Source organism: Mustela nigripes, chromosome 17 (assembly GCF_022355385.1).
Source record: "Mustela nigripes isolate SB6536 chromosome 17, MUSNIG.SB6536, whole genome shotgun sequence".
NCBI lineage: Eukaryota > Metazoa > Chordata > Mammalia > Carnivora > Mustelidae > Mustela > Mustela nigripes.
This window is the reverse complement of record NC_081573.1, coordinates 5,779,680-5,802,884: the sequence shown is the minus strand read 5'-3', so window position 1 is coordinate 5,802,884 and position 23,205 is coordinate 5,779,680. Positions and strand designations below refer to the sequence as shown.

The window sequence follows — 23,205 nt, the reverse complement described above, 5'->3', positions numbered from 1 at the left end:
GGTTTTTTGTTTGTTTGTTTGTTTGTTTTTTTCATTTATTTGACAGAAAGAGACCACAAGTAGGCAGAGAGACAGGCAGAGAGAGAGGAAGAAGCAGGCCCCCAATGAGCAGAGAGACTGACGTGGGACTCCATCCCAGGACCCCGAGATCATGACCTGAGCCGAAGGCAGAGGCTTTAACCCACTGAGCAACCAAGGGGCCCAAGATTTTTAAGAAGAGAAACTAAGGGATGCTTGGGTGTCTCAGTCAGTTAAGCATCCGCTTTTGGCTCAGGTCATGACCCTAGGGTCCTGAGTTCCATATCTGGCTCCCCGCTCGGCAGGAAGCCTGCTTCACCCTCTGCCGGCTGCTCCCCCTGCTTATACATTTGCTCTCTTGCTGTCTCTCTCTCTCTGACAAATAAATAAATAAAATCTTTTGAAAAATAAATATCAGGGGCACCTGGGTGGCTCAGTGGGTTAAAGCCTCTGCCTTCAGCTCAGGTCATGATCTCAGGGTCCTGGGATTGAGCCCCACACAAGGCTCTCTGTTCAGCAGCGAGCCTGCTTCCCCCCGTCCCCCTCTGGTGCCTCTCTGCCTACTTGTGATTTCTATCTGTCAAATAAAAAAACAAAATCTTAAAAAAAAAAAAGATAAAAACTTTTGCACAGCAAAGGAAACATCAACAAAACCAAAAGATAACTGACAGAATGGGAGAAGATATTTGCAAATGACATATCAGATAAAGGACTAGTGTCCAAAATCTAAAAGAACTTATCAAACTCAACACCCAAAGAACAAATAATCCAATCAAGAAATGGGTAGAAGACATGAACAGACATTTCTGCAGTGACATCCAGATGGCCAATAGACACATGAAAAAGGGCTCAACATCACTCAGCATCAGGGAGATACAAATCAAAACCACAATGAGATTCTACCTCACATCAGTCAGAATGGCTAAAATTAAATAAGGAAATGAAAGATGCTGGTGAGGATGCAGAGAAAGGGGAACCCTCCTACACTGTTGGTGAGAATGTCACCTGGTGCAGCCACTCTGGAAAACAGTATGGAGGTTCCTCAAAAGGTTGAAAATAGAGCTACCCTACGACCCAGCAATCACACTACTGAGTAATTACCCTAAAGATACAAATGTAGTGATCTGAAGGGGCACGTGCCCCCCAGTGTTTATAGCAGCAAGGTCCACAATAGCCAAACTATGGAAAGAACCTAGATGTCCCATCAACAGATGAATGGATAAAGAAGATGTGGTATAGATATATACAATGGAATATTATGCAGCCATCAAAAAATGAAATCTTGCCATTTGCAATGACATGGATGGAACTAGAGGATATTACACTAAGTGAAACAAGTCAATCAGAGAAAGGTAATTATCATATAATCTTGCTGATATGAGGAATTTGAGAAACAAGGCAGACATTCATAGGGGAAGGGAGGAAAAAATGAAATAGGATGAAACGAGAGAGGGAGACAAATCATAAGAGACTCTTAATCTCAGGGAACAAACTAAAGGTTGCTGGAGTGGAGGTTGCTGGTGGGAGGGATGGGGTGGTTGGGTGATGGGCCTTGGGGAGGGGATGTGCTATGGTGAGTGCTGTGAATTGTGTAAGCCTGATGAATCACAGACCTGTACCCCTGAAACAAATAATACATTATATGTTAATTTAAAAAATAAAGAACTATACTACTTAAAAAAAAAGACTATAGACATGCTCATATATAAATATAGACATAAAGCTATGATATATATATTTCCATAGTATATGATGTGATATATATATATGTAGATACTACTTAAAATGAAATCTTATTTATTTATTTATTTTTAAAAGATTTTATTTATTTATTTGACAGACAGAGATCACAAGTAGGCAGAGAGGAGGAAGCAGGCTTCCCACCAAGCAGAGAGCCCGATGCAGGGCTCTATCCCAGGACCCTGGGATCATGACCCAAGGGGAAGGAAGAGGCTTTAACCTACTGAGCCACCCAGGCGCCCCCTTAAAATGAAATCTTAATAATAATTTTTCTTAACTTTGAATCAATCACAAGCGTATAGAAATTCTGGAAATACGTACAAACAAGAGTTATTTTCCAGAACTTTCTGAGTGTAAGGTACTAACTAAAAAAGCACATAATCGGTCACCCCTCATGACCCCCATGCAGCTCTTTCTGCCCTCAGGTCCTGTTTCCGTGCTTTAATAAAAACATCTCCTTTTTGCACCAAAAACGTCCCAAGAATTCTTTTCCTTTCTTTTTACCTTAATTTACTAGTTTTTTTTCCCCTTTTCAATTTTTTTTTAAAAGATTTTATTTATTTATTTGACAGAGAGAAATCACAAGTAGATGGAGAGGCAGGCAGAGAGAAAGAGAGAGGGAAGCAGGCTCTCCGCTGAGCAGGGAACCCAATGCGGGACTCGATCCCAGGACTCTGAGATCATGACCTGAGCCGAAGGCAGCGGCTTAACCCACTGAGCCACCCAGGCGCCCTCCCCCTTTCAATTTTTATTTAAGTAATCTCCACACGCAACAGTGGGGCTGGAACTCACAACCCCAAAATCAAGTGTCCCATGCTCCACCTACTGAGCCGGTCAGGTGCCCCTGGAGAATTCTTTCTTGACTGTTCCCTCCTTGCCCTGCAAGACATCATCTGTTTTCCTTAATAGACTTCTTCATTCAGGGTGTGTGACTGGCTCAGTCCAGGGAGCGGGCGACTCTCGATCTCAGGGTTGTAGGTTTGAGCCCCACACTGGGTGCAGACATCAGTTAAAAAAAAAAAAAAAAGCAAAATCTTAGGGGCACCTGGGTGGCTCAGTGGGTTAAACCTCTGCCTTCGGCTCAGGTCATGCAGAGTCCTCGGATCGAGCCCTGCATCGGGCTCTCTGCTCCATGGGGAGCCTGCTTTCCCTTCTCTCTGCCTCCCTGTGATCTCTGTCTCTCTGTCAAATAAATCTAAAAAAAATAAATAAATAAAATCTTTAAAAAAGAAATAGACTTCTTTGATCAATTCCCTTGTCTGTTACACCTCCCCTCCTCTGCCCCCACCCAAACCCTTACCACCTACCTTGGGCTTCTGCTTCCATACCAGCTGGCCACCCCAGCTCCCAGCAAAAACCCCTTGGGCGCTCCCCACTATGCTGAGCCCTCTCCAACCCACTAAGGTCAAGACACCCCATTCTGGGCCATTGTTCCTGCATAAACTGACCTTGTCTGCTCCACCCAAGGGCCTTAGAACTACTTGTTCAAAAAAAGAAACAAAAGAAGAAAGAAGACTGTTTGATTCCATTCCCCCGTGTTTAAATGCATCAGTTTTCTTTCTTTCTTTTTTTCTTTTTTAAGATTTTATTTATTTATATGACAGACCGAGATCACACGTAGGCAGAGAGGCAGGCAGAGAGAGGAGGAAGCAGGCTCCCTGCTGAGCAGAGAACGGATGCGGGACTCTCTCCCAGGACCCTGGGATCATGACCTGAGCCAAAGGCAGAGGCTTTAACCCACTGAGCCACCCAGGTGCCCCTAAATGCATCAGTTTTCTTTTATGGCTTCATAATTCAGGATTATGAGTCACAGTGTAAAGGCTTTCTTCATACTCAGGTTAGAAAGGAACTTCCCAACGTTTGCTTCCCTTTCTTTCATGGTTGCGTGTTTAACATTGAAATCTTTGAGTCATTTGGAGTCTATTCAGTGAACTGTTTTTTCCATTCCTTCCTTCTATCGGGTTGATAGGGTTTTCTTTGTTCCTTTAAAAATATATATATTTTATTTACTTATTTGAGAGAGAGACACCAGAGGTCGCCAGAGAGAGCATGAGGAGAGAGAGAAGCAGTAGTGGGGAGCCTGACACAGGGCTCGAGCCCATGACCCTGAGACCATGACCTGAGCAAAATCAAGCGTCCAATGCTTAACTGCCTGAGCCACCCAGGAGCCCCGGTCCCTGTAGTAGGTAAAACAATGTTACCCACTGAGGCAGATAAATCCTGAAATATCCACAGATGAAGCAACCGAGTTTTATTTCTCATTCTGGTAAAGTGAGTACACAAAGTGGCCAGGGATTGTCCTGGGGACCGAACCCACACTCCGAGATCACGAGTCTCGGGCTGCACCGACTAAGCCAGCCAGGCGTCCTTCAGGGCTGTGAATTAATACAACCAGTGCAGAATGGCCAGTCTGATCAATATGTTTCATCAGCTTTTTTCATAAAAGCTCCAAACTGGAGCTTACCCTGTGATCCTGGGATTTATAGTAAGAAATATATACGTTGGTCTTCATTCCTTCCGAAGCATTTAGAGTTTCCTAAGTGCTTTAGGGTGATCAAGGTCTCTTGCTATTCCTTTTTTATTTTTTAAGGATCTTATTTATTTATTTGCCAGAGAGAGAGAGAGAGAGCACAAGCACGGGGAGCAGCAGCAGAGAGAGAGAAGCAGGGTCCCTGCTGAGCAAGGAGCCCGATGCAGGACTCGATCCCAATACCCTGGAATCATAACCTGAACTAAATGCAGACACTTAAGCAACCAAGCCTCCTGGTGTTCCTAACAAACCCTTTTCAACCACCTTTGAGTTTAAACGCTGACTTTGGAGAGCATCTAAGTGTGGGGGCTGGTTGTCTAACCAATCCTGTGGCTAGGGGCTTAAAAGTTTCAGTCCCACTCCCCCACCCACACCCCCAGACCACAGGGAAGGGGAGAGCAATTGGAGGTTGAGTTCATCACCAATGGTCAGTGATTTAATCAGTCGTGTCTGTGTACTGAAGTGGCCGTAAAAGCCAACAGGGTGGGATTCAGGGAGCTCCCAGGTGGATGAGCTGCTGGAAATTTGGGGACAGTGGCACTGCTGGAGAGAACGTGGCAGCTGCGTGCCCTTTCCCCAGGCCTCATCTGGCCTATCCTGGGTTATATCCTTTTATAATAAACCGGTCATCTAGTAAGGGACGTTTCTCTGGGTTCTGTGAACCACTCTAGCAAATCAGTCCAACCCAAGGAAGGGATTGTGGGAAGCCCTGATCAGTAGCTCGGGGGTCAGAAACTGTCATTGGAGCTGGGGTCTGAAGTAGGGGCACTACCAGCAGGCTTGCAGGACCCAATTCTTACCCTGTAGGATAGTGTTAAGGGAAAGAAGTCCTGTTTTTTGTTTTGTCTTGCTAGCTTTTATTTTTTTTTTATTTTTTTAAAAAGATTTTATTTATTTATTTGACAGAGATTACAAGTAGGCAGAGAGGCAGGCAGAGAGGGAGGGGGAAGCAGGCTTCCTGCTGAGCAGAGAGCCCGAGGCGGGGCTTGATCCCAGGACCCCGAGATCATGACCTGAGCTGAAGGCAGAGGCTTAACCCACTGAGCCACGCATGTGCCTCGGGAATCGTTGTTAATTTCATTATATGTGGCCCAGTGATTTATAGTAGAGAAAAAACGGCTTCATTGTTGGAAGACACAAAGTGAAGGGGGGAGGGGTGAAGATGTCTGAACCGAACTCGAAGAACTCCAAGGAATCTGGGTGGTTCAGTCGGTTAAGGGCCCTTACACTTGATTTCTGCTGGGGTCCTGCTTTCAGGGTCATGGAATCCATCCCCCAGTAAGGCTCCCTCAGCAGGGAGTAAGCTCTCCTCCCTCTGCTCCTCCCCGCTCCCTTCACCTTGTGTTCCTGCGCACTCTTTCTTGCTATAAAATAAATAAATGAATACTTGAATAAATAGATACAATCTTTTAAAAAATAAAAAATTTGGGTTGCCTGGGTGGCTCAGTCGGTTAAACGTCTGCCTTGGGCTCCAGCGGAGAACCCAGAGTCGTGGGATCCAGTCCCACTTCCGGCTCCCTGCTCATCGGGGAGCCTGCCTCCCCCTCTGCCTGCTGCCTCCTCCCCACTGGTCGTGCTCTGTCTCCCCCTTTCAAATAAATGCATAAAATCTTTTAAAAAAGGAAGTGGATTGGTTGTGGCAAGGGCCCCTTCCTTTAGGGGACAGCAGGGGGCCTCAGGAGGGCTGATGAGGGGATTTGCAAATAGTGTAAGATGCCATTCCTGAAAGGGGCTGAACCCTTACCTAGATTGGGTATCAGACTCTGGTGACGTGGGGCTGGCCTTTGCACTAGTTACTCCCTGTTGGACCTCATGTCTCTTTTCAAACAGTTTCGTGTTTGGTTTTTAACAATCTAGGGACAGCTCTCTCCAGCTACCAGCCCTAGCGTGACCAGGTAGCCATAGGGGCAGTGTGCAACATCAAGGCGGCCGGACCCCAGGCTCCTTCCGGCAGTGACACCTGGGCCGAGACTTGTGGCCACTGGGACGCTGCCAGCCTCTTTTTCGGCTTTGAGGGTAGGCCCCATTCTGGTCACTGAGGTGTGGGAGGTACGTCTTGGGAATCTCGGTGTTGAATTGCCCCCAGATAGGCAAGGGCATTGCCAAGAAACCGACCAACGTCCCTGGATGGTTGAGCTGCTGATTTAACAGAGCCAGGACCTATGTTCTTGCCTCCTTCTCTTTACCGTTATTCTGCATGACTTTTCAGGCCATGAAAGATCAGAAAAGATGCAAAAGGGGTGCATGGGTGGGTGGGGCCTCAGTGTGTGAAGCACTGGACTCCTGATCTCCACTGTGATGAAGTCCCAGAACCTAAGTCAGGTTCGGTGGGGTGAGGAGGTTCGGAGCCGACGACTAAAGAAAGAATTCTTAAGACGTCGTTGGTGCAAAATGGTGGTTTATTAAAGCACGGGGACAGGACCCGTGGGCAGGAAGAGCTGCTGCCCCGGATTGTGAGGGTCGGCATGTTATATACCCTGCGGTTGGGGGGAGGTGGTGAAGGAACGGGAGATTTCGACAGAGTTCTCACATGCTAGGGAGGGCCTACAAGGTGCCGGGGGGAGTCTTTGCCCTTATGGCCTGATCAATGTCCGCTTTAGGTCAGGCATTAACATCAAGATAATTGGGAGATTCTTGGTGGGGCATTATGATCCGGCTATCATTTACATTCCCTTCTACCTCAGTCTCCTCCAGTTTATGGTGGGAGGGAGACATTAGGGCTTCAGGAACTGAGAGTTATTTGCCTCTGGAAATTTGTGCTATTGATAAGGTAACCTCCCTGTTTAGGTCTCTAGGACATCTTGTAGGACAAGGGATATTCCTGTTCTGCAGGATTGCGATCCCTGCAAGTTAACTATTTATCGTTTTATGGAAGTCAGGGGTGCCTGAGGAATGCTACACATATGGAGGGGAGCGGGTGAAGAGGGGGTGCAAGGCGCCAGCTTTTGCTTTGTCCTCAGCCAGCCTCCTGCTCCCTCATCAACTGGGGTCCCGATCTCAGAGTTGCAGGATTGGGCCCCGTATCGGGCGCCAGCCTCAAAGAGGAGTCTGCTCAGAAATTCTCTCTCTCCCTCTCCGTTCCCCCACCGCTTTCACGTGCTCTCTCTCCAAAATAAATAAATCTTTAAAAAAGAAGGGAAGAAAGAGAAGACGTAGGACGTTCCCCACCTAGGAAGAGTGTAAGCAGCCAGGTGGAGAACGGAAATGTGGGATCTCAGATTGGATCTAGATCACCGGTTGGTTGTAGCCGGATATAACCCAGGAACGGGCAGACGATAAGACACCGAGGACCAGGCCTAGGGAAGGGCAAAGAGCTTCCAAGGCCTCCCCAGGTACCTGTCCCCCCAAAATAAGTCCTGTAATTAAGAAGCTGCAACAGGAGCAGATCTGTTGCTTATTTTAACATTTAACCAAATCTCGCATGAGCTTGCTAAGTGCCAAGCATCGCTCATGGACTTTTTGGTCCTGAGACCTCTTGACCTTCCTCAAAAGCCACGAGGACCACCCCCCCACCCCCACCTCAACCAAGGGGCCTTAATGTGGGTCACATCTACCCATGTTTACAGAATTAGAAATCGCAACGATTAGCCAAATAGGTATTCATTAATTCATTTTAAAAATAACAATCCTTAACTAATGTTTACTTCACAGGGACTCAGTCTCTATTGGAGGGCTTCTGGTTTTGTTAACCTCATAATAATGGCTATTTACGCTGTCCTTTCCCTTCAGATGCAAATCTATGATAAAAATCTGGCCTACGAGGGCACCTGGGTGGCTCAGTGGGTTGGGGCCTCGGCCTTCGGCTCAGGTCATGATCCCAGGGTCCTGGGATCAAGCCCCGCATCAGGCTCTCTGCTCCGTGGGGAGCCTCCTTCCCCCGCTCTCTCTGGCTGACTCTCTGCCTGCTCGTGATCTCTGTCAAATAAATAAATAAAATATTTAAAAAAAATAAAAATAAAATCTGGCCTACCCTTTTGGGGCCCAGTTACTGCCCAGGAATTCAACTGGCTACCAGAGTCAGGGATTCTCCTTGGGTATAATTAGCTCTGGCCATTGGGACAAGTAGCAAAGAAGCAAAGAATCTTTGACTGCAGGTCACAAAGCAAAACAAAACAAAAACCCTACAAAATACAAAAAAACCCAAAAGCAAATCACAATCTGACAGAAGTGGCTTAAACCAGTTTTTTTTGTTTGTTTGTTTTGTTTTGTTGGGGGTTTTTTTGACAGAGAGAGATCACAAGTAGGCAAAGAGGCAGGCAGAGAAAGAGGAAGGGAAGCAGGCTCCCTGCTGAGCAGAGAGCCCTCCACGGGGCTCCATCCCAGCATCATGGGATCATGACCTGAACCGAAGGCAGAGGCTTCAACCCACTGAGCAGCCCAGACGCCCTTAAACCCGTTTTTGTTTAATTTTGACTTTTTTAAAAAGATTTTATTTATTTATTTGACAGACAGAGATCACAAGAAGGCAGAGAGGCAGGCAGAGAGAGAGGAGGAAGCAGGCTCCCCACAGAGCAGAGAGCCCGATGTGGGGCTCGATCCCAGGACCCTGGGATCATGACCTGAGCCAAAGGCAGAGGCTTTAACCCACTGAGCCACCCAGGCGCCCCTTGACTTTTTTTTTTTCTAGAAATCAGGTGGGTTTTTTTTTTTTTAAAGGTTTATTTATTTATTTGTCAGAGAGAGTGGGTGAGAGCAAGCACAGAGGGAGCGGCAGGCAGAAGTCAGGGAGCCTGGGATCTTGACCTGAGTCGAAGGCAGACCCTTAACCAACTGAGCCACCCAGGCATCCCTAGAAATCAGGCTTAATGGCTGGAGAACCTGACATCTGTGTGTTTGGCAGTCAGTGTGTGGACAGTGTCACTCTTGGGTGTGAAATGGCTGCGGCCACTCCAAGCATCACAATTCCAGATTATCGCAGCCAAAGGGAGGGAAGAAAAGAAAACGTTGTCTTCTTTCAGAATTTCTTTTATGGAGGGAAGAAAGCTTTCCCAGAGGCAACCACACAAATATCCCCATAGTGTGCATGACCTTCTCTTGAGCAATCACTGACAAAAGGAGATAAGAGGGGATGACAATGGTGATCCACTAATTGGAATTTTGTCCCAGAGCTGATAACTAACTGCTGGACAGACTGTGTCTGTCCTAGTCCCACGTGGGTCACAAAGGGAGTCAGGTTATCTACCAAGCAGATAACGGAGGCACGTTTGTCTCTACACCTGCAATCGAATGGATATGCCTGCGAATGTGGGATGCAAAGGCAAAAGACATTCAATTTCCTTATCACTTACAGCCCATTGACAAGTCCTTGAAACAGGAAGCATGACATTCCTCTAGAAACTCAGCTGCCTCCATGTTAATACTTTGCTAAGTGCAAAAGGCCGAATTACCTTAACATTATCCATCCAGAACCCCCAGGGTCCTGTCAATCCATTTTAACATAAAAATTTCTTTGGGGAATGCCTGGGTGGCTCAATTGGTTAAGCCGCTGCCTTCAGCTCAGGTCATGATCCTGGGATCCTGGGATCCTGGGATCGAGTCCCGCATCGGGCTTCTTGCTCGGCAGGGAGCCTGCTTCCTCCTCTCTCTCTGCCTGCCTTTCTGCCTGCTTGTGTGTACTCTCTCTCTCTGACAGAATCAAACAAAATCTTTAAAAAAAAAATTTTTTTTCTTTGGAAACTTCTCTTATCTCTACCTGCCCCTCCCCCAAGATGTATGTTGACTGTCATCCCCCAAGCATAGGACCCACTGATATACATCCAAAGGGTCTCATGACAGAGGTTTTATTAGACAGTAATAAATGATCTTCTCCTAACAATAGTTAGCCCCCTCAGGTTCTTGGAAACCTTGCTTCCAAAATTTCTTAGAGACTTACATCATCCCTAACCCCCTCCCAACTTGGAAGTATATAACAGGCCACTCCTCATGACCCCAGTACAGCTTTCTGCCCACAGATCCTATCCCCATGCTGAAGTAAAATCAGCTTTTGCACCAAAGATATCTCTAGAATTCTTCCTTGGTTGTCGGCTCTGAACCCCAACATTTTCCTACATTAGCCCAGTCCTAAGGTCTGGCTCTTTCTATAGCTACACATGACCATTATTAAATTATGTGTGTGGGGGCGCGTGGGTGACTCAGTGCCTTTGGCTCAGGTCATGATCCCAGGGTCCTGGGATGGAGCCCCACATGGGGAAATCTCTGCTCAGCAGGGAGCCTGCTTCCTCCTCCTCTCTCTCTCTGCCTGCCTTTCTGCCTACTTGTGATCTCTGTCAAATAAATAAAATCTTTAAAAAAGAAAAAAACAAAGTGTATGTGTGAAAGAGCCAAGGTTGGGACACAAGGCATGCTACAGGGAGGGAACGGGGACTAGGTTTTACAACTTCTGATGTTCACTCTCAGCCAAGGGTAAAGCATCCTGCCCCACTGCTCACCCACCAGGGCCTACTATCTGCAGTATTGGCCGTGGGTGCTGGGACAACCTGGGAAAAGAGTGAGCAGAGGCAGCTTTGGGTGGACAAATACCCTTTGGGGGCCTGACTGACTGCAGAGAGCCGGCTAGGTAGGGCAAGGGTCCGGGCAGGAGAAGACAAGAACTGGGTTGAAGTGGGGCTGAGAGGACACAGAGGAGGAGACAGGGCAGAGCTGGGCACAGGAGGACTGGGGTTTTTTGTTTGCTTTTGTTTTTAGATTTTATTTATTTGAAAGACAGAGATACAGCGAGTGGGAACACAAGCAGGGGGAGTGGGAGATGGCGAAGCAGGCTTCCTGCCAAGCAGGGAGCTGGCTCGGGGTCGATCCCAGGACCCCAGGATCACGACCTGAGCCAAAGGCAGAGAAGCTTAAGAACTGAGCCACCCAGGTGCCCCAGAGGACAGGACTTGAGTGTGATGGACTTTGGGGAGAAAGGGGTACAGCCCGGAGGGATCTGGCCTAGTGACTGGATGTCCAGTGGGGCTTTCCCAAAGATGGGAAAGTAGAGGAGGCAAGAGGCTCGACTCAGGGTGTGAGGAGGTGCGAAAATCTCCCACATCAGACAACCCGCCAGGTCACTGGGTCTTTGAAAAAAAAGAAGGCCCAGGACAAGGATTGCCTGTGAAAACCCTAGAGCATCTGAGTTGCATCATTGGAGAAAACAGTTAATGGCTTGTTCTTTGGCATTTATTTCAAAATTGCAGCAAAAGGAAAAAAAAAAATCAACAGCAGCACCGGGAGATCCGGTCCGAGAACGGAGAGATGCGAAGTCGAGTTGGGTCGGGTCAAAGTGTATCCTTGACCCCACAACACGGAGCAGCGGGGAGCCCAAATCCCCCAAGATCTGAGAGGCGGGGCTGGGGCCTAGACGCCTGGGTCTGACCCTTATGGCTTTGGGAGTGTCAAGACCATGTGGGGGCGCCAGAGACCCAGGCGTCCCGGCAGCCTCCGGCCTTTTATTTCATATTGCACTTCAGGTGAGTCATTGGTAGGGAGGGGAGGACCCGTGGAGGACTAGATGCCGCGGAGGTGGGGGTGGATCCGGGAAGAGGTAGGGCTAAGTCTCTAGCGTCACACTGGCAGCATCCAGTCGTGGGCTCCTGCTCCGTACTGAGGGACAACAGAAGCGAGGTGTCAGAGGAAAGTCACACTGCAATTTCCAGAAAGCCCGGCGGCGTCCCAGGCTAAATGGTTGCGGATGTGCGCCCCGGGACCTCATGGGAAATGTAGTCCACTTTCCGCAAGCGGTAGGGAAGGGGAACCGTGGCCGAGTGGGCGCAGAGGCTTAAGGGAGATGGAGTTCTGCAAAGAGTTACTGGAAGGCCTGAAAGGCTTTCGGTGGAAAAGGAGTCGTTTTCGGCTGAGATGTCCCGGAGAGTGAGGAGAGGTGTTGTTCTAAGTCCCGATGCGCAGGACATTAGAGAACCTCACAGGAAAGGCAGTTCTAGGTCGAATGAAAGGAAAGGAGTCCACAGGTTCTCATGAAAGATACCTCGGCCGAGATGTATGGAAACACCTCCGGAGGCTTATGAGAGGTAATACTCCTGGGCCACAGAGGGGCACGAGGGTCCAGGGACTTGCGGAAGGAAATTTCTCAGGCCAAAGGGAAAGCCCAGGGCTCTACGGGCTCCCCGCGGAGCTTCCGGCCCGAACTCCCACGGGTCCCTGGGAAGGGGTCCCCACCGCAAGGACACCCATGAGCCACAGGGGCGGAGGGAAGGGGATTTCTCGAGTCACCATTTAGAGGTTCCCAGGAAAGGAAGAGTGACTCGGTCTGGGGCCCAGAGGCCCACGGCAGGGGCCTATTGGCTCTTAGGACTGCGGGGCAGGAGGGCTCCCAGTCCAAAGGCTCCTGGGACGGCAACTTCCCGGGGAGCAAACCCATCCAGCCCACGTCCTAGCCGGTGCATCTCACCTGGATCGCCTTCAGCTCCTTCAGGAAGCGGAGGATAAGCTCAGGCCCGTTTTCCATGGTGGGAATGTGCAAATGCTGGAGAAGACCATGCCGTGAGGACCGGGAAACCCCTCTTCTTCCCTCCCGTTTCCGAAGGCAGCCCCACCTCACCTTGCCTTGGTACAAGATTTGGTTCACAGGGCAGACCTGGCAAGCGGTGCCAGAGCCAAAGACTTCCCGGACCCGCCTCTCCTCCAGCGCCCGAGACAACTCCTTCATGGTGATCTTCCGCTCTGCCACCCGGAACTCACCCTGCCGGGCGATTCCCGTGAGCCCAGGACCAGCCCCCACCGCAGAGCCCTGCCTCGTCCTCCCAGGGCACGGGGACAAAGACACCCGAGGAGACAGACACCCAGAGAGAAGCAGGAGTAGAGACGTGCTGATGGGGTGTCACAGCCCCCTCTGGAGCCTCCTGAAGTTCTGCGCCCGCCCCCCGCCCCGCCCCCGGCAGTAGCCCATCATTCCAGCCACGGACACGGCGCCCTCACCCAGGTCCTAGCCAGGTCCAGCAGACTCTGTCTGACGACTCCGGGCAAGATGACACCGTCCAGAGGGGGGGTCACCAGTTCCAGCACTGGGGCAAGTTCAAGGGCTGGAGGGTTACCTCATGCCCTCGGGCACACCCGCCCATCTTCTTAGAGACCACCCAAACCCACCCCCCACCCCACCCCCATCCCCCACAGCCAGCTAGGAGTTATGATAGACCCACTTCCGGGGGGGAGGGGGATGTCACGGAAGGGCTCACCCCCATCCTCGTGGGTCCAGTAGATGAAGATGTTCATGGTGCCCACCTCGGTGAGCTGGTGGTCAGGCCCATAGAGCCAGAGCACCTGTTCACAACCCCTCTTTTTCGCCTCCTGCTGCACCAACACGGTGGGCCCGTAATTCCTGGCAGAGAGCAGCGTGATTGACCAGGAACGGCTCCTCCCTCAGACTCACTTGAGGGCTCACTCCCCATCACAGTGAGCAGTGCCCCAGCCATTTCCATCACAGCACCCGGGGCTCTGGGTACTGGGGCGCCCTCTAGCCTGGGAGCCCCTGGAAGGCAGGGCCCACACCTGATTCATCTGTGTCCCCAGCTTCGCTGGGAGCCTCACAAGGGAGGTGTGTGGAAAGGACCCGTATGAATCTCCCAGCTGGGGCCACACTTGGTATCCCCTACACACCGTCACTCCACCTCCTGCCTGGATCACCTGGGGGGGTACCCTCCCTGCCCTGCTGAGCCAAGGTTCCTGGCTTTCCACAGGAAGCCCCCACAGAGCATGGTGGTCACTGGAGGCCCAGGGGACTAGGAGAGCTGCGTGTTGGAGTTGGGAGGGCGGGGTGCTGGCTGAGCCTCCGTGCTCAGGGGAGACACCGATGAGCTAAGAATAAACTTCATTTCTGACGGCTTCCCGGGTGACCAATCAGGGTTTCTCCACTGACTTTTATGCTCCCCCGGCCAAATTCTGAGCCAATGTGTCCACAGCACTTAGTACAGCCTCCCCTGGCACCCCCACCACAGTGCCAACAGCATCCCATTCCCAAGGGCAAGCAGAGCTGTCCCCAGCCACGTGAAACAAGACAGGAAGGGCAACTGACATCCAAAGACACAGATCCAGGGGCACCTGGGTGGCTCAGTAGGTTAAAGCCTCTGCCTTAGGCTCAGGTCATGATCCCAGGGTCCTGGGATTGAGCCCCGCATCAGGCTCTCTGCTCAGCAGGGAGCCTGCTTCCCTTCCTCCTCTCTCTGCCTATCTGTGATCTCTGGCTGTCAAATAAATAAAATCTTGAAAAAAAAAAAAAAAAGACACAGATCCACACCTGAAGCACAACAGCCAGTGTCTCGGATGTCTAGCATCCCGGACAAGTAGGGGGATATGGAGGGTTGGGGGAGGGACTGCTGCAGGGACTACTTACCCCCCCAGCTTGTAGTCACCCACCCCACCTGTCCAGGCCCTGATGAAGGTTGGGTCGGCCAGGAGGGAGACAGGATCCACGGCGTCTCCGGGGAAGTATGCGCCCACGGGGCAGAGTATGACAAACAGGAGCGCTTGCGAGGAGCGGGTGACGCCGAGGGAGGGCTGCGGTGGGCGGAAGGTGGCATCAGGGACCCAGGAGTCCAGGCCCCCAAACCCAACCCCCCCTCGCCCCCCAAGTCAGGGAGTACAGCTCACCTCGTTTCCAATGAGCACAGGCCGGATGTAGAGGCTGGTATCCTTGCCCTCAGGGACCCAGTCCTTGTCCACTTCCACCAGCCGGCGGATACACTCGAGCAACTCGACCTTATCAAAACCCTGGATAGGATTCCCACGAGTCAGCCCCCTCCCCCACCCTTACCCCCCCCCCCCCCCCAACCTGCTTCCCTGGGGCCAGCCAGGGCCCCTCACCGGCAGGCAGAGGCGCAGGGCTGAGCGCAGCATCCGGTCCATGTTGAGCCAGGGGCGGAAGAGGCGCACGCGCTTGTCGCTGCCTTTGAACGCCTTCATGCCCTCGAAGAGCTGCGGGGACGGGCGGGTGGGGGACGGAGCTCAAACCCCACCTCAGGGAACCCCTGAGCCACATGGAGAGATCCCGAAACAGCGTCTGATACGCAAAGACTGAGACACAGATGGAGAGACAGACTGGAAGAGAGATCACCCGCTGAGCTCAGAGAGGAAGAGGAGAAGTCAGAGACAGAGAGGGACAGAGAGAGACCAGAAGACAGGAGACACACTCCCAGAGATGCGGAGGGATCACCCTGCTTAAATCCCTTCCGTGTTACTGGTCCGATTTCTCCGGAACAGCGATGGCATGCAAGTTCTGTTTTTTGTTTTTGTTTTTTTTCCTTTTAAATACTTTTATTTATTTATTTAAAAATTTTTATTTATTTATTTGACAGACAGAAATCACAAGTAGGCAGAGAGGCAGGCAGAGAGAGGGGGGGAAGCAGGCTTCCCGCTGAGCAGAAAGCCCGCGCCAGGGTCTTGATCCCAGGACTCTGACTCCGAAGGCAGAGGCTTTAACCCACTGAGCCACCCAGGTACCCCTGCAAGTTCTGTTTTTAAAGAATCCTGGGGCATCTGGGTGACTCAGCCAGTTAGGCGTCTGCCTTCAACTCAGGTCATGATCCCAGGGTCCTGGGAAAAAGCCCTACCTCTGGCTCCTTGCTCAATGGGGAGCCTGCTTCTCTCTCTGCCTGCGGCTCCCCCTGCTTGTGCTCTCTTTCTTGCTGACAAATAAATAAAAATCTTTAAAATAAAAAAAAATTAAAGATTCCTTGCATTCTTGAGAAGCACTGAAGTTGCTATGGGTGAAATACAGAAAAGTCCAGGGTTTGCTTCAAAATCTTAAAGAAAGGTGGGGCACGAAGATGGGAGTCCAGATGGGGACCTGCAGGTGCTCGCTGATGAAGCAGGGTGGTGGTGGGGGGCTTATATATCATTCTATTTTTATGTTTGAAATTTCCCATAATAAAAACTTTAAAAAAATTTTTTAAAGTCCTCTCTACAGCCTTTGTGGGGTTCCAACTGATGACTCCCGAGATCAAGAGTCACATTTTCCACTGCCCGAGGCAGCCAGGTGCCCCAAAACATTTGTAAAGGTAAAAACAACAACAACAACAATTAAAAAATCCCACGAAGTTGATCTGCACCCCCAGCCTGTTGTTGACCTTGGCTTTGGAGGCCTCACAGGATCTGGTCCCTCTTATCTCAGCCTCCTGAGCTGACACTGCAAACCGGTTACAAGGGCTGAAACATGTTCATCCAAATTCTTGTCAGCACGGAAGCTGCCTCAGGAAGACTCTGCTTCTAGCCATAGCTTTGAGTTGTCACCTGAATGCCTCCTAGATATCTTCCCTCAAAGGCCCCTCAGCCAGTTCGGCAAAGCCGATCTCCAGAGGAGTCCCCACAGAGGGACAGCCCCATGGCCTAGCTGGTCACCTTGCCCACACCTCTGGGCGCCATGCTTGGCCCTCCATTCCCTGATCTTGTCCAGCCTGCCAGACCCTTCCTTCTGTCCCTCCCCCGGCTCTGGCTCCAGCTCTCCCCTCCAACCCATCCTCCCATCAGCCTAAGGGGGGTCACTACAGCCAGAGCTGACCTGCTCCATGCTTCATCAGAGCCCTCCATGGCTCCCAGTGCCCTAAAGGGGGCTGCCCTCCTGACAAGGTGCCAGCCCTCCGCCCCTCTGAGGTCCCTGATGACATCCTCAGCCTCCCCTATCACGTTCAACCCAATTCCCTGAAACACCGGGCTCTCCTTTGTACTGTGTCTTTGTACTGGTGGCTCCCTGTCCCACTGACACCCTATGCTTTCTTTGCTGAAAGAGACCCTACCACCTTTCAAGTTAGAGGTGGGATTGGTGCCTGCTCTGGCTCCCACAATGCCTCAGCAGCCTCCCTCAGGGCACAACTGCCTGGGGCTATAACCCGAACATGGGGTTTTCGAGGGGAAGAACTGGGTCTGCTCTTCTTGGGGACCCCGGCATCCCACTGCAAGGGGCCTGGAACACAAGAGACCTCAGGGAACATATCTTGAGCAAGAAGAAACACACGAAGTGCGCACGCCCAGGAAAAAATAGACTCAGCGAGAGACACAGCAAGGAGGAAGAGATGCAGAGAGACGGGGAGGGAGGCTGGGGCCATGCCTGCATCGAGTAGTGGAGGCCAGAGCAGGCGGGGTGCAGCATGAGGTTCTGGAAGGGCTGGATACGGGGCTGGCCCCAGCCCTTCTCCTCCTTCCATTCTACCACCAGCATGTGGTCAGTGAATATCTTCCCAAACACCAGGGGCTTGCTGGGGTCAGGCTTCTGGTGAGGCTCCTGCGTCATTTCCAGCTGCAGGTCTGCAGCCTGAGAAAAGACGGGGACCCAAGCATCCTGAAATCCGGTCGCAACTTCAAATTGAAAAACTACAACTCCCATGAACCTCTGGGGCTAAGAGCCAAAGACGAAAAAGACCTGTAGCCCCAGAGGTTTCTGGGACATACCCTATCTCATCTCTCCCACAGCCTTACAGCAGACTAGTAGGACCCCATTGCCAAACACCTTCACCTTTGGACCCTGGACCCTTTTGGAGATGCCCAAAATCCAGCTGCCCACCCCTTCCTCAAACCTAAGAGTCCTGAACCCCCACCCCCTCCCCCACTCAGGCCCAGCAGTTCTGGCCCCAGTCCCATCTTGAGATCCAAAAGTACATTCCCCTCCATTCACCTTGAAGTTAGATGAGGCATATCTTCTGGGGCCACACAGAAGCCAAGAGGCAGGGAGGAGTTTTCGGGCCCAAATCTGGGGATGGGGACAAAAGTAAGAAAAGCAGTGAGGCCAGGAAAGGTAGAGAAAGCAAGGGACCCTGGTGCACCTGCACTTTGCCACCATACACTTGGGAGGCCCATCTGCCCTGGTCTGTCCAAGGCCCAGTGCATTCTAGATGGACCATGTGTTCCTGGACAAGTCCACTCCCCTTTCTCTTTGTGGGAGAAAGTCTGAAGGAGGCTAAGCCCCCTCCCTGTCCTCACAAGGACAATCCCCAGCAAGGGCTGAATCAGCTCCCATTGCCTCCCAGCCAGGGCAAAGTCAAACACAGGCACCTCCCACCCCTGGGAACTTTGGCCCCAGCCCTGAGATCAGCTCAGACAGAAGACAGCGAGGCACAGTGCACAGGTAAGTGAAGGCCTACCCCGGGGACCCAAATCCTGATAAGAATTAGAAAAGTGAGGAATGTAGAGGCCATATTTCCCCTGAACCCAGAAGCTGGGCCCCTGTCCCCCTCTTCCCTCAGACCTAGGAGTCCAGACCTCTGACCTCATCCTCCCTCAGACCCAGGAACCCAGGCCCCAGCCCTTCTTTCCTAAGACTCAGGAGATCAGTCCCTGGTCCCACCTTTCTCAGACCCAGGAGTCCAGGCCCCCAGCCCCCTCGTCCCTCAGACTCAGGAGATCAGTCCCCGGTCCCACCTTTCTCAGACCCAGGAGTCCAGGCCCCCAGCCCCCTCGTCCCTCAGACCCTGCTGTCCAGACCTCTGGCCTCCTCCTCCCTCAGACCCAGGAGTCCAGGCCCCGAGCCCTTCTTCCCTCAGACCCAGATCATCAGTCCCCAGTCCCTCCTCTCTCAGACTCAGGAGTCCAGGCCCCCAGCCCCTTCTGTCTCAGATCCACGAGTCCAAGTCCTTATTCTTTCAGGATATTAGACCAACTGGGCTCAGATTACCTAAGCTCCCAGCCCCATACCTTGGACACCAGTGACTCCCAATTCCCTTCAGATCCCAGGGCTGAGAGGCAGCCCCATGGACCTGGGGTGTGATCCTAGTCATTAACAAAGACCCTGCTCAGAAACATCTGTGGCCTGCCTGAGACAAACAAGGGAGAGCCAGTCTGTCTGTCCATGAGAGTATTCTTTGACCTCACAACACCTCTTTCCCAGCCCGGCAGGAAAGCAGCTGGGTCCTGAGGCTGGTGCAGACAGAACAGCCGAGCCATTTCCTGCCCTGTGAGCTGGGCGAGCAGACACCAGTCAGCGAGAACCAACATGAATGGCAGCGGTCACCGGTCAGTAGGTGAGTCATGGGCCGATGCGGTCTGTGGAGCGTGAAGTCTGAGGTGTGGTTCCCCATAGTGCAGGGCCCAAGGGCTTCTGGGCGGATGAGAGTGTGGGTCCGCGGCATGGCCTCTAGGTGGCGCCGTGTAGCACACACAACTCTGGCAGTGAGACCCAGAGCACAGAGAAAGGATAGACACCCAGGGCAGACAGCCAGTATCTGGGCAGGAGAGCAACGCTCAGGAAAAGCCAGAATGGGGGAAAAGAAAAAGGGGCGGGGGGAGAGAAAAGCAAGAATGAGAAAACAAATAGACATAGAAATAGAAAACACAACCGAGGCGGGTGCGTAGCTGGCTCAGTTGGAAGAGCAGGTGAGTCTTGATCTCAGGGTCCTGAGTTCGAGCCCCGGGTTGGGTGGAGGGATTACTTAAAAATAAAATTAAAAAAAAAAAAAAAAAAAAAGGAAACAAAACTGAGAACAGAAATCAAGAACACAAGATGCCAAAGCAGATATGATCATAAAGAGAAACTGATACAAGAGACAGATTAGGAGACAAACTCAGGTTAAGTCAAGTCTGGAGAAATCTAGACAAATGCCAAGGGTGAGATACAGAGAGGCTGAGGGAGGAGAAAGTAAATAGACAAAGACCAGCCTTCAGGCGAGAGCACAAAGTGAAAGGAGACCCAGAGAAAGGAGGAAAGACAAAGAGACAGAGCGATGCCAACACCTGGAAAGAAACTAACTCAGGGATGCTTAGAGACAGAGTATATCCAAGAGATAGAGAAGGGAGAGACAGAAAAACACACCCACGGGGCAGAGAGAAAGAGCCAGGCAGTGCCCATGTTGACAATCAGCAATGGCCACCACGCACTTGGGAGGTCCCCCTGGCCATCAAGACCCTCTTGCCCTGGAAGAAGCTGACTTTATCCTTCCAGGACATTTCTGTAGGGGTGTGGGGGGGGAGTCTCACCTCAGCTCTGGGAAGGGGCTCTACCATCTGACACCCCATGCCATGGGATTGGGTCCAGGGGATGGTAAACCGGCTACTGGGACAAAGAGTGTGAAAAGATTGGGCGGAATTAAAAAAAAAAAAAAAAAGGGCTGAATTAAAAAACAGGGAAGGGGAGAGGGAAGGGGACAGGCACAAAGTAGGGCTCTGCAACGTGATGGAACCTCCTGGGGTCTCATTACAGCCTAGGACTGTCCCCAGCACAATCCAGGGGTGTCCTCTCAACAGGGATGTGACCATCAGAGCCCAGCACTGTCTTTGCATAGCTCAGCACTGCCCTTCATGCTTCAGGACTGTGCCCCCATCACAGCCCAGGAAGGGTCCCCCTGGTAATGCAGTGCTATCCTTTGTCTCAGCCGGGGAATGTCCCTATTACAGCTCCAAACAGTCCCAGTCAAAGCCCCAAACTGTCCTCATCATGGCCCAGGACCGATCCCATCACAAGTAGATCTGTCCCATGATAACCCAGGACTCTCCCATCGCAGACCAAGACTGCCTCACAGCAGCTGAAGACTCCACCAAACTGCCAGGGACTCTCCCACCGCCGCCCCGGAGTGGCACCATCAGAGCCCAGATGGTCCCAGGGATAGCCCAGCGTCAGTCACCCCAAAACTCAGAACAGTAACAATGGGCCCTGCTCTCGATCAAGCTGGGGCAGGAGTCCCGGGGCGGGGCAGGAGCGGAACAGGACGCGAACACCCCTTTTCCTAGTGGGATGGTGCCGCCGGGCACGGCTGTACAGATCCCTTCTGCGAGCTGTTAGCGTTTCCTTCCTCGCGGAGAAACTGTGCTGTAAAACCCCACTCTCCGAAACTCTGCGGGTCGACCTCTTCGGGGTCAGAAGGGACCGGGAGGACCCATCTCTGGGACAGCGGGAAGCTGGAACGCTGATGCGCAGCTCTGGAGGAGAGCTTGCAGGGACAGTCCGCATACATCTTAACTTCTTGTTCAAGAGAACCGGGCCGTGGGTCCAACTCCCAGTCCGGACCTGAGATCCGCGCCTTCATCCCACCCCAGAAGTTCGGGGCGTCTTACCCCGGCGCCCCCACAGGCTGGCGGTTACCCCCTCCTTAACCCCCACCGGCCCCAGCCTGTCCCATTACTGAACCCTCTTCCGTGTTTCCCTCGCACCTCCCGCTGGTGGCCCCGTCCCACCAACTACCTCCCTCCACCTCCCTCGCCCTTAAAGCCTCGTGCTCCTCTCCAAAAGACCCCCTCCTTCTCGGCGCTCCGCAGCGGAACCCGAGCGCCGGGGGCGCGAAGCCGGACGGGGCCGGGAGCTAGTGGTCCACCCGGAAGTGGGCCTCCCCCGCCTCCCCACCTCCTCTCCCGTTTTCCCGGTCCCGGGCCGCGAACCCACCTGTCCCAGTGCGGCTGCGGCCATGGTCGGTGCGGCGGGTAACTGTGCCCGCCCGGGGCGCGGCCCGGGAGAAAGACGTTCCGGCCCCGCCCCGCTCACGCCCCCTCCCGCTGGAGGGCTGCTTGCCCTACGCGGCAGGCGGGTCAGGCCGCCCCAATTATAGGGCGCGGATGGGGTGCTGGGTCCTGCCAGAGGGCGCATGCGCTGGAATCAGCGGGGCTAGGGGAGTAGGTGGACATGCACCCTCCTCTCAAGCTCCCACCCAGATTCTGTCCCCGCCACACGATCGCTGTGCAAGACAGTGCATGAAGTTTTTTTTTGTTTGTTTTAAATGCATTTTAATAGGCACTGTCACGGAACCCTAACGAGGATAAGCAGCCTGAGGTAAGAGCTAAAAGACCAAGAACTGGAAAGTCTGCGTGTCTCCATCCCTTGGTGATAAGGCAGAGAGTGCTTTGCTGTAAGTGTTGTGGCGGGCGCATATAGCATGCGAATGAAAAGGAAAGGGACCCTGGAAGAAGGCCTCTGAAAAGGGTGGCACATAGGGATGGATGAAGGGGTCGCAGTCAGCCCCCCAGTTGGAATATAGTTTTTCCTTCCAAGGAGAAAATGTATGCGTATTCTTTATAACTTTTTAAGAGATCCAACACACATGGGGCAGCTGGGTGCCTCAGTCCGTTAGGCGTCAGACTCTTAGTTTCCACTCATGTCATGATCTCAAGGTCCTGAGATCGAGTCCCACACAGCGCAGAGTCAGCTTGTGATTCTCTGCTTTTCCCTCTCCTCCCCCCTCTGCCTCTCTTCCACGCTCACATATTCATTCTCTCTAGAATGAATAAATACCTGAAATAAATAGGGATGCCTGGGTGGCTCAATCGGTTAAGGCTCCCGCTTTTGATTTCAGCTCAGGTCATGCTATCGGGATCAAAAGATAGAAGCCAGGCCGTCGCTGGCTCTTTGCTCAGCGCAGAATCCGCTTGTCTCTCTCCCTCTCCCTCCCCACCATAAGTAAATAAATATCATTTTTAGAAAAGATACAACACACATGGTTCCAGTCCCATCAGTGAGACCAGAAAAATTTTAACCCACCAACGCATGAGTGAGCCTCTAAGGACAGCCCCTAGAGCCCCTAGGGTAGGATTAGCTGGTTATGCCTCCTTGTGAGTGTCTCCCCAGTGACAGAACCCCCAGGGGCAGAGTTGCTAATTACAGCTCATCAGGATCCTTCTAATCCCTAGCAATTCAAACCTGCATCAGTGCCCCCTATACCGAACTCCTCGGTCACTGTGGCCCCAAAACCTCCTGAGGTCAGGATTCCCCCAACTCCTGCATCCGGATTACAAGAACCAAAATCTTGTTCCTGTTGGGTCCTCAAACTCCGATTCCTGGGCCACTGTGCCTGCATAATTCTACTCTGGGATATTCTGCCCCGAATTCTGTCCCCGGGTCACTGTCACCCAGCCCTAACACCCCACAGGCCTCGGCAAATTGCCAGCCTTCCCGCACAAAGTCTCACCAAGTTTGGTTTCCTATGCCCCAGTCTCCCTCTCGCACAACCTGGCCGGGAGCCCGAGGGGGCGTGGTAGCCACGACCGCACCCACCCCCGCCGCAGCCAATCAGCGGTTGCCG

The 23,205-nt window shown here is 52.1% G+C and overlaps 1 protein-coding gene across 1 annotated transcript; it reads right to left on the bottom strand.

Moving 5' to 3' along the window:
* Positions 1–11,425: 11,425 nt before the first annotated feature.
* On the bottom strand, positions 11,426–21,685 carry BCAT2 (branched chain amino acid transaminase 2). Its single transcript, XM_059381608.1, has 11 exons — positions 21,576–21,685; positions 17,883–17,957; positions 17,319–17,522; positions 15,080–15,190; positions 14,867–14,986; positions 14,610–14,773; positions 13,456–13,598; positions 13,199–13,284; positions 12,822–12,962; positions 12,672–12,746; positions 11,426–11,866 (listed from the first exon to the last, which is right to left on the bottom strand). The coding sequence occupies exons 1-11, from the start codon at positions 21,597–21,599 to the stop codon at positions 11,828–11,830; spliced, it is 1,182 nt and encodes a 393-aa protein (XP_059237591.1). The 5' UTR covers positions 21,600–21,685; the 3' UTR covers positions 11,426–11,827.
* Positions 21,686–23,205: the final 1,520 nt, after the last annotated feature.